Source organism: Staurois parvus, unplaced genomic scaffold (genome assembly GCF_062004578.1).
Source record: "Staurois parvus isolate SC_StPar_1 unplaced genomic scaffold, SC_StPar_1.0 ptg000820l, whole genome shotgun sequence".
In the NCBI taxonomy this organism is placed as follows: domain Eukaryota; kingdom Metazoa; phylum Chordata; class Amphibia; order Anura; family Ranidae; genus Staurois; species Staurois parvus.
This window is the reverse complement of record NW_028318616.1, coordinates 494455-506918: the sequence shown is the minus strand read 5'-3', so window position 1 is coordinate 506918 and position 12464 is coordinate 494455. Positions and strand designations below refer to the sequence as shown.

The 12464-nt window shown below is 44.0% G+C and overlaps 1 protein-coding gene across 1 annotated transcript in view; it reads right to left on the bottom strand.

The window, feature by feature from the left end:
• The window catches only part of VSIG10L2 (V-set and immunoglobulin domain containing 10 like 2), a 92264-nt gene that overhangs the window by 1407 nt on the left and 78393 nt on the right, over positions 1-12464 (bottom strand). Inside the window, exons 9-10 of the mRNA XM_089655122.1 lie at positions 6243-6365; positions 4259-4283 (exon numbers count right to left, since the gene is read on the bottom strand). Of these exons, the coding sequence (XP_089511248.1) occupies positions 4259-4283; positions 6243-6365 (148 nt within the window). The remainder of the gene's footprint in view (positions 1-4258; positions 4284-6242; positions 6366-12464) is intronic.

The following is a 12464-nucleotide window of genomic DNA, read 5'->3' as shown; positions in this document are numbered from 1 at the left end:
TGATGTAGTCAGAATGGTATTGACTTATACGAAAATTCTCCTCTGACAAAAGGCAAAATGTAGCTACAGTTGCAAGAAAAAGTATGTGAACCCCATGGGATTACGTGGAGTTTTGCATGAATTGGGCATAAAATGTGCTCTGAACGTCATCTAAGTCACAACAATAGAAGAGCACAGTCTGCTGAACATAATACTACACAAACATTAGATGTTGCCATGGTTTAATTGCACATAACATGTAAACATTCACAGTGCAGGGAGGAAAAAGTATGTGAACCTTTGGACTTAATAACTGGTTGACCCTCCTTTGGCAGCAATAACCTCAACCAAACGTTTCCTGTAGTTGCAGATCAGACCTGCACAACGATCTGGAGTCATTTTGGACCACTCCTCTTCACAAAACTGTTTCAGTGTAGCAATATTCTTGGGATGTCTGGTGTGAATCGCTCTCTTAAGGTCATGCCACAGCATTTCAATTGGGTTGAGGTCAGGATTCTGACTGGGCCACTCCAGAAGGCGTATTCTGTGCTGTTGCAGCCATTGTTTTGTTGAATTACTTGTATGCTTTGGGTCATTGTCCTGTTGCATCACCCATCCTCTGCGGTGCTTCAGTTGGCGGACAGATGGTCGTACGTTTTCCTGCAAAATGTCTTGATAAACTCTGGAATTCATTTTCCCATCAATGACAACAATCCGTCCAGGCCCTGAGGCAGCAAAGCAGCCCCAAACCATGATGCTCCCTCCGCCATGTTTTACAGTGGGGATGAGGTTTTGATGTTGGTGTGCTGTGCCTTTTTTTCTCCACACATAGTGTTGTGTGTTCTTCCCAAACAACTCAATCTTGGTTTCATCTGTCCACAGTATATTTTGCCAGTAGTGCTGTGGAACATCCAGGTGCTCTTTTGCAAACTTCAAACGTGCTGCAATAATCTTTTTGGACAGCAATGACTTCCTCCGTGGTGTCCTCCCATGTGTGACCGCTCGTGAGGAGGGAAATGCCGATAACCGACATTTCCCTATTTACATGCGATCAGCTGTGATTGGACACAGCTTATTACATGACCGAGCGGACATCTTCGGCTCTTTCCGTTGATCGGTGATCCGCTGTGTCCGAGGGACACAGCGCACCGCCGATCGCTGCCCTGCATGCCCCGGGAGCCGCGCATGCGCGATTAGAATGGGAGGATGTCACATGACGTCCTCCCAGAACAAGAGAACCACCTTGCGCCCGACATTGTACTATATCGCGGGCGGGACAGGGACATGAACAATTGGTTTTCAATGCATTTACAAATTTTTTTTTTTTAATCCGTTCCTATTGTGAAAAAAATTCGTAAACCGAAAATTTCATTAACTGAGGCGTTCGTAAACAGAGGTACACCTGTAATCACTTTATGGATGCAATTTTTACCATAAAATAGGAATTTCACAACTACACCTAAAAAAACAAAACAAAAAAAAAAACATAGAAAAGCAAAATCAATCTGCTGCTGAAAATAGACAATAAAGTTGTAAGTAACCGGTACAGCAGAACTCTAACTGGGAGAGGAGGAGGGGCAAGACTAGAGCCGGTTCCAATTCAAAAACAATTTTCTTTCAAAAATCTTTTGTAAGAATTTTCTTTTGAATTTCACACCATTAATGGGCCACAGAAATGGCCGATTTTCGTGTGACCATCGAATTTGAGTGATCAGACTTATTGGAAATTTTTTTTACAAATGAACAAATTTCTAATCAATGATGGGAGAATCATGCGAGAAATATCAATCGAAAAAGAAACGAGCGTGAGCTGTGACCTGGAAAGGAAAGAAAATTCTTGGCCACCAAAAAATTCTTTTCTGTAGCAACTTGTGAACTTGAAGGCTTGGTTGGTCGAATTTCAAAATCAATATTGGCGCCATCGGATTACAAAACACACACAATTTCTGATTTTCTAAAGAAAATCTGTTCAAAATTCAACCCATGTATGGCCTGCATTAGAGCCAATCAGGTCATGCTCCATACCCGTGTGCTAAGGGAAAGATGGAGTAGCAGGAGAAGACGGGTTAAGTGCTCCACAGGCTGGGAGGTGGACGGTGACCTACATCTATTTTTTAACCCTAGCATAGAAAAGTCAGGTCACCACTATCGCTGTACAGTGTAAATCTCAGGACTGGATGGACACAAACACTAATACTTTGGCAGATAATGCAGCACCCTTATATGTATTGTCTGTCAATTTTACAGTTTGCCTGGAGTTCAGCTTTAATTGAAACAAAAAGTAAGTTGAATATATTGCAGCTTGTCAATCCTTACATGTGACGACTGCATTCGTTTTCATTTTACTTTTTTATGCCCTTTTTTCACCTTGTGATCCAGCCAAAAATCTGTTATTTTTCAGCTTCCTTTAACTAGCTGTCCAGAGACAAACCATTTAACACTGACGGGAATGCTTACAATGGTCAGCTTTTATTCATTTATGGAAAACCTTTATCCCAAAAGAAAAAAAAGACTGTTAACCATAACTGCTTAAAAAATGTTAGCTGGAATTCAGCTATAAAGCGAACCAAACCCTTCGGTTTAATGGTTTCCCAAAACAGTCTCATTCAAGGCATGCTGTGAATGCCAACTGTCCCATTTGCTTGTGCTCCCAACCGAACTGTCAAACCATCAAATGTCTGGTGTCATCACTGATCACATGGGCAGCACCATGGCGACTGCAGATCAGACAGAGGCTAAGATGGCAGCTTCCTTGGCTGTAAAGAATAGGAGGGTTTAGTTCCGTTTTCATTTGTTAGTCACTTAAAGTGGAACTTTAGTCAGAAAATTAACTCCGTCTGGGTGACTTCAGGCTGGGCCCTGTTGTAAACATTGAAAACAAGTGCCTACACTGCAGTAATACATTGTCTCACTCTGCACATGCTCAGTTGCTCCCAATTTTTAGGCACTGTGCCAAATTTGTAAGGCAGATCTAAAGACAGGCTAAATAAGCCCTCCTATCATTTACAGCCAAGGAAGCTGCTTCTGCTTGATCTGCAACTGTGATCAGTTACGACACCAGCTATTTGATGGTTTGACTGAGGATGCAAACAAATATGACAGTTAGAATTCCAGGAATAGAACTGTTTTTGTAAACCGTTAGGCTCCATGTACACTGCAGCTGATAAACTGACGTTCAGGAGCTTTTCTGCGATTTTTCAGCAGCCCCTGAACTCTCCCTAATGTTTTCCTATGTGTCCATGTACACATCACCGTTGACTGTAAACTCAACTGCCTGTAAACGACTGTAGTTTTTTTGAACGCACCAAACTTGCATTCAGGAGTAGATTTTATCAGCGCCAAATGCTTGTAAATGTGGCTAACTGCATTTATAAGCGTTTGCGTTTAGAAGCGTTTTTTTAACTGTTCCATATCCAGATGCTGTCCAGAACATTTTTTCATCATCAGAAATGCATGCAAAGCGTTTTCCATGTATTCAAATGGACCCGGAACACCAGTCAGTTCCAGGTTTTGCGTAAAGGACAAAATAGCAGAACGCGCCGCATTATGCTCATGATGGGATCCATAGTGAATACAACCAGAAAAGACAGGTCATCTCTACACATACTGCTCTCTCTGCTTCTCTCAAAATGTCTGAAATAGTTAATTTTCTACTATTTTTCAGTGCATTCTGGGCATTTTGGAAGATCTCCTGAGGTTATCTTAAACAAATGCTTCTAAACGCAAACGCGGTATGCAAACGCAACTAAACTGATGTTTCTTAACCTACGTTTTCCAGCAGTCAGTTTCCATCGTTCAGAAGTGTTTTCCAAACGTCCCGTGTACATGGAGCCTTAAATCGATGTTTTTTTTCTGTTTTATGATTTACTGCTGCTCAGGGGGCTCTAGGCTTCAGCAAAATGGCCGCCTCCAGCAAGAAGAAGCGGGAACAATTCTGGAGACAATTTACAGCACACACTAATTTGCTAGCATCATTATTAATGTGGAATGTTCCTTGCTAAAGAACATTATTTTTTATCAAGTTGTTATTGGTAAAGTTCCACTTTTAGTAAAGTACAGAAAAATCTACTAGTCCATCTAATTACCCTCTCCAGATAAGGCTGCTGTCCAAAAGCGGTCTACGTTACTCCTCCATAGATAGAGGAATCACCTTAAGACAGGAAGCATTTTATTGGCCAGGTGAGAAAACAAAAGCAGCCACCACATCTAAGGACCGGTAAGTGCAATATATTCCATTGTTATTTTTGGATTCAAATGCACACAATAATAACGGACTTACGTTCTGAAGAACCAATCATGGAGACCTGGACAAAGAAAACAAAAAAAAAAAAAATCAGAAGTATTTCAGTACAAACAATAAGGCCAGATATCAGTAAATGTTTCTATTTTCTGTAAAAGTGCTGAATGAAATACAAATATATAAACAAGTTGATCAAACAATGGAAGGCTGGCTTGCTGCGTGAAGTGGAGGGGAGATACGCTGTACTAGTAGAGGGGACTGGGGTATCCTGGCAGAAATGGACAATTGAGTCAAACAATTCGAAGGCAGCAGCTACCACGATGGGTCACAAATCTCCCTTTATTGCCTTTGCAGGACTATCCTGGCTGAGGTCACTTCCTCTTCTAACACACTAATGCAGGCCATTAAAGCTCTGAGCAAACTGTTGGCACTATATAATTCCTGTATAATAATAGACGGTTCTTTTTTCGGCCGATTTTTCGTCCGAAAGAATAGTCGGCCGATTTTCACACTGTTAGTGGGGCAATGGCATCGGCTGATTTTTGCACTGTTAGCGGGGCAATGGCATCGGCCGATTTTCGCACTGTTAGCGGGGCAATGGCATCGGCCGATTTTCACACTGTAAGTGGGGCAATGGCATCGGCCGATTTTCACACTGTAAGTGGGGCAATGGCATCGGCCGATTTTCACGGTTCCTCCTCATTTCTTTTATCGGTCATGCTGGAAAATTTGTGAAAAACGGCCGATTTTCACAATCATTGGTGGCAACAGAACGACCGATGTTTCCTTTTTTTGGAAGAAAAATCGGCCGATAAATGAACCGTCTATGGCCTGCATTAGGGCCCATCTCCACATCGCATGTGTCTGAGCTCCCTATAAACAAGTGATTGTTCCCATCTCTGATCTGCAGTGCAGCACATCTTGAAAAATACATGTCTGCTTTCTGTGTGTTCTGTGAGTTGGGAGGCCCACAGAATTCAAAAGCAACAGACTTAGTCCTCATGCACACGGGACGTTTTTACAGCGGCTGTTTTTGGCTTTTTACATTTTTTTCTACAGCCAGTAAACCCCCCCAGCATGTTATCCTGTGTGTCCATACACACAGACTGGAATCAACGTTTTTTGGCTGGGATGTTTTTGTGCTGTAAACAAACCCCCCAGGACTAGTGGGTTTCTAGAGGAGTTTTTTTAGCTGTAAAAATGCTCTAACGCGGCAAAACACGGTAAGGCTTCATGCACACGGGGTGTATTAATAACACTGGTAACGTTAGCTGTGTAAAGTGACATTAACTCCTTCATCCTGGCGCCTCAAGGCCCTTTAAGAGTTTCAGAAGCCTGGGATGCGGGGCATGTGACCGCCGTGACGCGCCATCACATGATCGGGAAAGGTCCCGATCGAAAGAGATCGGGACCTTTCCGTGAGTACCGGACATGTGTGCCGGGAGCGCTCTCTCAGCACATATGTCCTTTTTTAATAGAACGCAAATGTGTGGCCACTCGGAGTCTAGGCCCAGACGCCGGGAGGCCGTACATTTGCGGTCGGCCAGCATGAAGAGGTTAAATACATGAGTTTTTCAGCTTTTTTTCATTAGCGTTTAGCAGCGTTGTTTTTTTTTAACAAAAAAACTATTTTTTTGGTCTAAAAGAATTCCAAAAATGCCGGTTTGCTGCGATTTACCGCATTTTTCAGCGTTAGAGAAAAAAAGTCACTGACCCTTTCCAAAAAATGGACCAGTTCAAAAAACACACAGATGTGAAGTAGATCCATAGGAAATCATGTTATATGGACTGCAGTGCGTTTCTGTGAAGTGGACTGAAAATCAGGACGAGGGTGAGCGTCGGGCAGATCCAGCTGTGTGCTCAATCTTAGGATGTCCCTGAACCAAATACTGAACCCTCTCCCTAATAGATTGTGGGTTCAAACCAAGACCTGGGGCGAGCCCTCTGTTTGTGGGGGGCAGAACATGCCACAGTTACATAGTACATAGATGGGATCCGTGACTTTCCAGAAGACGACACTTACGTGGGTGGTTTTGGCGGTTTCTGGCAATGTACTGGAACACCAGGAGACTGGCTACAACGGCCACCACCATGCCTGCAAACCCAGCCCCTATGGCAGCGGGATAAATATTGTCTGGAGGATCCGCTGGAAGAAAACCATTGGACAAGGTTTGTGTGATGAGAGTTACATTCTGGATACTAAAATGCACATCTTAAGGTTAACTAACCTAAAGATTTACTTCTTCTCGGCTTCTTTTACCCCCCCCCCCCCCCATATAATTGGCTGCTGTTATCAGGCAGGAAGGCAAAGTGCCACTGATTGTCTATCGCAGTGGTCTCCAAATGGTGGCCTTTTGCTTGCCTTTATCCAGCCCTTGGGTGACTATTCCTTCCATTCATATGAGGCATTATTTCGCCCACTGTTAACAAAGTTGAGGCACCATTCCTTCCACTGACACCATTAGTGGGGCATTATTCCTTTCACTGAAACCATTAGTAGAGCATTATTCCTTCCACTGACACCATTAGTGGGGCATTATTCCTTCCACTGACACCATTAGTGGGGCATTATTCCTTCTACTGACACCATTAGCGGGGCATTATTCCTTCCACAGACACCATTAGCGGGGCATTATTCCTTCCACAGACACCATTAGTGGGGCATTATTCCTTCCATTGACACCATTAGTGGGGCATTATTCCTTCCACAGACATTAGTGGGGCATTATTCCTTCCATTGACACCATTAGTGGGACATTATTCCTTCCATTGACACCATTAGTGGGGCATTATTCCTTCCACAGACATTAGTGGGGCATTATTCCTTCCATTGACACCATTAGTGGGACATTATTCCTTCCACAGATCCCATTAGTGGGGCATTATTTGTTTCACTGACACCAATGATGGGACAACATTTCTTCCACTGACATCATTGACTTGGCGCCATTCTTCCCACCAATACCAATGACGGAGCATTATCCTTCCTCCTACTAACCACATGCAGAATGTCAGTTTTACTCCTACTGACCACAAAGTCTGAGGAATTGCTTACTCCCACTGACACCGGGGCATTTTCTACTTCCACAGGATACAGTCCGGTTCCCTTAAAGTCTGAAGGACACTAAACTGGCCCTTTGTTTAGAAAGTTTGGAGACTCCTGCTCTATCACTACCTAACCAGCCAATCACAGGCACTACCCAAACACAATGGCATAATAAAATTACAAAGGTATAAAAGAAGTTGAGCTTTAAAGAGGAACTCCAGTCTAATGCTCAAATCTCTAAATATAATAACTTGTCACATTTTTCTTGAGCTCTGGAAATGCTGGAAATGTCCCCCAATGGGCTGGATGAACTCCTGATGTACCTTTCCTTTGTATCAGGTTGTGGTCTGTACCCATTTTGATTTGTGTGGGTACTTTATACTGGATTACAAGTCTGGCAGCTGAAGGTGATTTTATCCAAATTACCATCCCCCCGACTTCAACATGCTGAGGGGTTCAGTGTCTGTGCTATCCTAGTCTATGTGTTAGGATGACTGACAACAGCAGAGGGAAGATATAATCGAGTGTGAAAATCGAAGCTCCACACCAAAGAGTCTGAAAAAGGGATTTATTCCAAATGCATCTCAGGTGCTACAGCCAACGCGTTTCGGGGAGCACACACCGTATCCTTCTTCAGGGATTCAGATATATAGTCTCCCATGGCGAGCACCCCAAATAATAACTAAAGGAGCAGCCACCAGCACAAGGGATTTACCTGATTCAGTGTACTGTCCCTTGTGCTGATTTAAAACAAAGATTTGTACCGTAATGCATTCCCTGCATTGAAGAACTAAAGGCAAAACTTATGGAGTGAAGATTGGGATTGGAACGGCATCAGTTGGTCTTGCTGTCTGTGCCCCTGATGAGGACATTACCCCTCTCTATTCAGCCTGTTTACCATTATCACTGAAAGTGAATGTAAAAGAAAAACCCAAATTGTGTGTTGTCCTCAGAAAAGTAATAGAGGGGAAACCGTCCAATGGGGACACTAGTTCTGGTGACCTGGGGGGCCCCAAGGAATTCCCTTCATTTTCAGGGATTTAATCTCACTTCCTGTCTGGCTATGGGACATTGAAAGGAAATCTCCACAATGGGACACAGATGGCGGAGAAAAAAAAAAAAAAAATCTGTCAGGGTTTATAATCCTCCCTTTCTCTATCCAAGATGAAAAAAAGCAAAAAAGTTTTGCCTATAGCTTTACATTAAGGTAAAAAATGTTTTAGTATTTGCTGCGCTCCGCCCCCCAAACACTTATCAGAGTCCTTTATTTATTTCAGGTACTAAAATAGCGCCATTAAATATATATATATATTATACATTCACATCAGTCCCTAACCCTCAAGGGGCGTACAATCTAAGGTCCCTAACTTACATTCATACATACACATACTAGGGCCAATTTAGACAGGAGCCAATTCACCTACCAGCCTGTCTTTGGAGTGTGGGAGGAAACCCACACAGGCACAGGGAGAACATGCAAACTCCAGGCAGGTGGTGCCGTGGTTGGGATTTGAACCAATGACCCTAGTACTACCAGGCAGAAGTGCTAACCATTTAGCCACTGTGCTGCCCATATTAATCCATTGCTGTGCCCGGCTGCATCTTGTCTCTCCCCATTGTCACAGGCTTTGCTACGGGAGCTATTGGAAGATGCTGCTGTCAGTCAAATCCCGTGAAAAGAGATCAGGGGTGGGGCTGTGCTGCACTGTGTGGGTCTATGGACACACACAGCCCAGCTCTGAAGCAAGCCTGCCACCATGGCAAGAAGCTTGCTTATGAGGGTGGAGACACAGAAGAAGAGAAGTGGACAGCACCTACGGGAGTCCTCAGAAGAGGAACGAGGCTGCTATGTGCAGGTAAGTATAAACCTGTTTATTTTAATTTTTTTTTTTTTTAAATTGACTTTTCAACGGCTTTAACTAAATGAATGAAACTAATAAAAAAAAATGCTGACAGGTAGTGTTTATGACAAAAGTCCCTAGCTTCTCCCGGCCTGTCAGTAGTAATGTACACTGAGCTGTACATGTGCAGCTCAGCTTCTAGTTATGGCACCCCTCTGTGTCAGGATCAAATGACTCCCATGCACAAGTGCAAGAGTGACATCATCATGGCCAGGCCATTCAGGTTGCCAATCAGACAGAACCCAAGAGACGATGGAAGAGCCTGTGATGAGCGGGTGCGCTGGAGGACTTAAGTTGACAGGTATACGTCTGTCATAATGTGCTAATATTATTATTATTCAGGATTTATATAGTACCAACAATTTGCTTAGCGCTTTACAATACAGCAACAATACACTTCAATACAAGAGGAATAGGAGGGCCCTGATCCTGGGAGCTTACAATCTAAGAGGGAGGGGCTAGTGGTACAAAAGGTAATAACTGTGGGGGATGGACTGGTAGGAGGAATAGAAGATTCCATTATTAGCTGAAGGCGGGACAGGCTTCCCTGAAGAGAGAGGTTTTCAGAGATCGCCTAAAAGTGGGCAGAGTAGGCGACAGTCTGATAGATTGGGGTAGCGAGTTCCAGAGGATGGGGGAGGCTCTGGAGAAGCCATGGGAGGAAGAGACAAGGGAGCTAGAGAGCAGGAAGTCATGGGAGGAGCGAAGAGTACGGTTTGGGTGATATTTGGAGATAAGATTGGTGATGTAATTTGGGGCAGAGATATAAAAGGCTTCATATGTTATTGTTAATGTTTTGAATTTTATCCCTTGGGCAATGGGAAGCCAGTGGAGGGATTGGCAGAGAGGGGTGAAGGACACTGAGTGGAGGCCAGTGAAGGGATTGGCAGAGAGGGGTGGAGGACACTGAATGGAGGCCAGGAGAGGGATTGGCAGAGAGGGGTGGAGGACACCGAGTGGTGGCCAGTGGAGGGATTGGCAGAGAGGGATGGAGGACACTGAGTGGAGGCCAGTGGAGGGATTGGCAGAGAGGGGTAGAGGACATGAGAGGAGGCCAGTGGAGGGATTGGCAGAGAGGGATGGAGGACACTGAGTGGAGGCCAGTGGAGGGATTGGCAGAGAGGGATGGAGGACACTGAGTGGAGGCCAGTGGAGGGATTGGCAGAGAAGGATTAAGGACACTGAATGGAGGCCAGTGGAGGGATTGGCAGAGAAGGATGGAGGACACTGAATGGAGGCCAGTGGAGGGATTGGCAGAGAAGGATGGAGGACACTGAGTGGAGGCCAGTGGAGGGATTGGCAGAGAAGGATGGAGGACACTGAGTGGAGGACAGTGGAGGGAATGGCAGAGAGCGGTGGCAGATATGGAACGGTTAGTAAGGTGGATGATTCTGGCAGCAGCATACATGATAGACTGAAGAGGGGACAGTCTGCGATTAGGTCGGCCAATGAGGAGGCAGTTACAATAGTCGGATATGTGGTGCATACTGGTACATTATAGCATAAAGTTCCTGGGGCCCATTTATTAAAACAAAAATGTTATACTTTAGGATCATTTAAACCACATGTCATCACTGATAGGGTCAATCCCCTGCCAATATTACTAATTGTGATATAGGGGTACAAACCTACATAATGTATCTGATGGTAAAATCCATACATGACGGCAAAAATGCACACAAAGAATTTTTCAGGCCTTCTACAATTCTTTAACCAAAAACGTGAGGCCCTTGAAGTTGCAATGTGTTTTTATTTTTTCAGAAATATTTTTTGAAAAATATTTTTCTTTTTTGGACGCATAGATTAGAATTGCTGCATGCTATTTTGTGTTGTCTTTTCAGTCAGGCGGTGGAGCTCTAGTCTCCTTTTCAAGCCTGGCCTTGTGTCTTGGCCGATGCTATTCCAAAAATATAATTTTTTGCAGAACTCGGTAAGCCAGCAGAGCAGGGACTCCTCCCTTACCAGATGTGCGAGTCTGAGGAATAGTCAGAAAAACAGAAGCTGCAAAGCAAGCAGGAGGCACTCTGCTGTCTATTTAGATATCCCACAGAGCTCTGGAAATCCTGTGTTGTGCATTAAAGGTTTATCTGTGACACAAAGATTGTATAACTAAAGTGAAAAAAAGTTCACCTTTGCAGAAAAAAAAAATAATAAATACGCATATTTTCTAAGAAAAAAAAAATGTGCATTTGTAACGGAACCGACCCCAGACTGCGCTTGGGTACTTCGGTTTGACTACCGCTTCCCCATCCGAACACCGACAACAGACACCACAGCAGACCATACAAGACTAGACCACACCAATCTTGAAGTAAGCCTGAAGGCAGACTTGTTTATTTTAAAACAGATACAAGATATATACACTTAACGGAACAATCCCCCCTCCCTGCATAATGACACAGGGCGGGTCAATCTACATTTAGTAACAAGAGACACACCAACAGCCAGTCCCATCAGGAGGAAGGGCTGCTGGAGACACCCCCCACCAAGCCAATACACATAAACACATACATCCCATAATAGTTTGCTCACAAGCCAGACACACAATAGAACAATGGGATGCAACCACATAACATCAAACAATCAACAACCCCCACCCCAATATTAGGACAGATCACCCTGTACCCCTAACAGGCACAGAGTGATTTACACATAAGAGGAATATGGGGAGCTGAGACAGGTGTCTCCCCGCCTCTCCAAAGTGAGCTGGGTTCCATGGGCCCCCCCACCCAAAGTGACTCCCATCACAGAATGTGTTATTTTTTTTCCCTGCTGAAGCCTGGAAAGCAGAGTACCCATGATCAGTAGACCAGGGTACAATGAAGGCTCCTGCAGACAGGTCTTCCAGCTTTTAGCTCGTACCTCTGTAGGACTGTTTGTAAGTCGGAGGACATGTCAGAATACAATTCTCCCGTTTTCAGTACTACAGCTCTATCCACATAAGCGGTTATCTGTTCACTCAGCACACTGCCAGATGAATGATCTATGCAAGATGAAAGTTAAGGTAGAAAAATAAAAATTGATGTCTGCGTATTTAGGGAGAACAGTGATCATCAATTGATTGCATTTCATTTAATATTTGTGCACCTGGAAGTGGGTGGAAGGTAGGAGCGTAGGTGTTGCAGGGGGTGTGCTAATGAGGTCAGCTGGTCAACTCCTTCCTGTGTCATGACCTAAAATATCTGTAGGAAATAAGGCAGAAGTAATTGAAAAGCTTTTATTGTACAGTCATCTGGACATAAAGGTGGGTAGAAAAAATGGAAAGCTTTTGCATTTCTGCAAAAGAAGTACATTAATG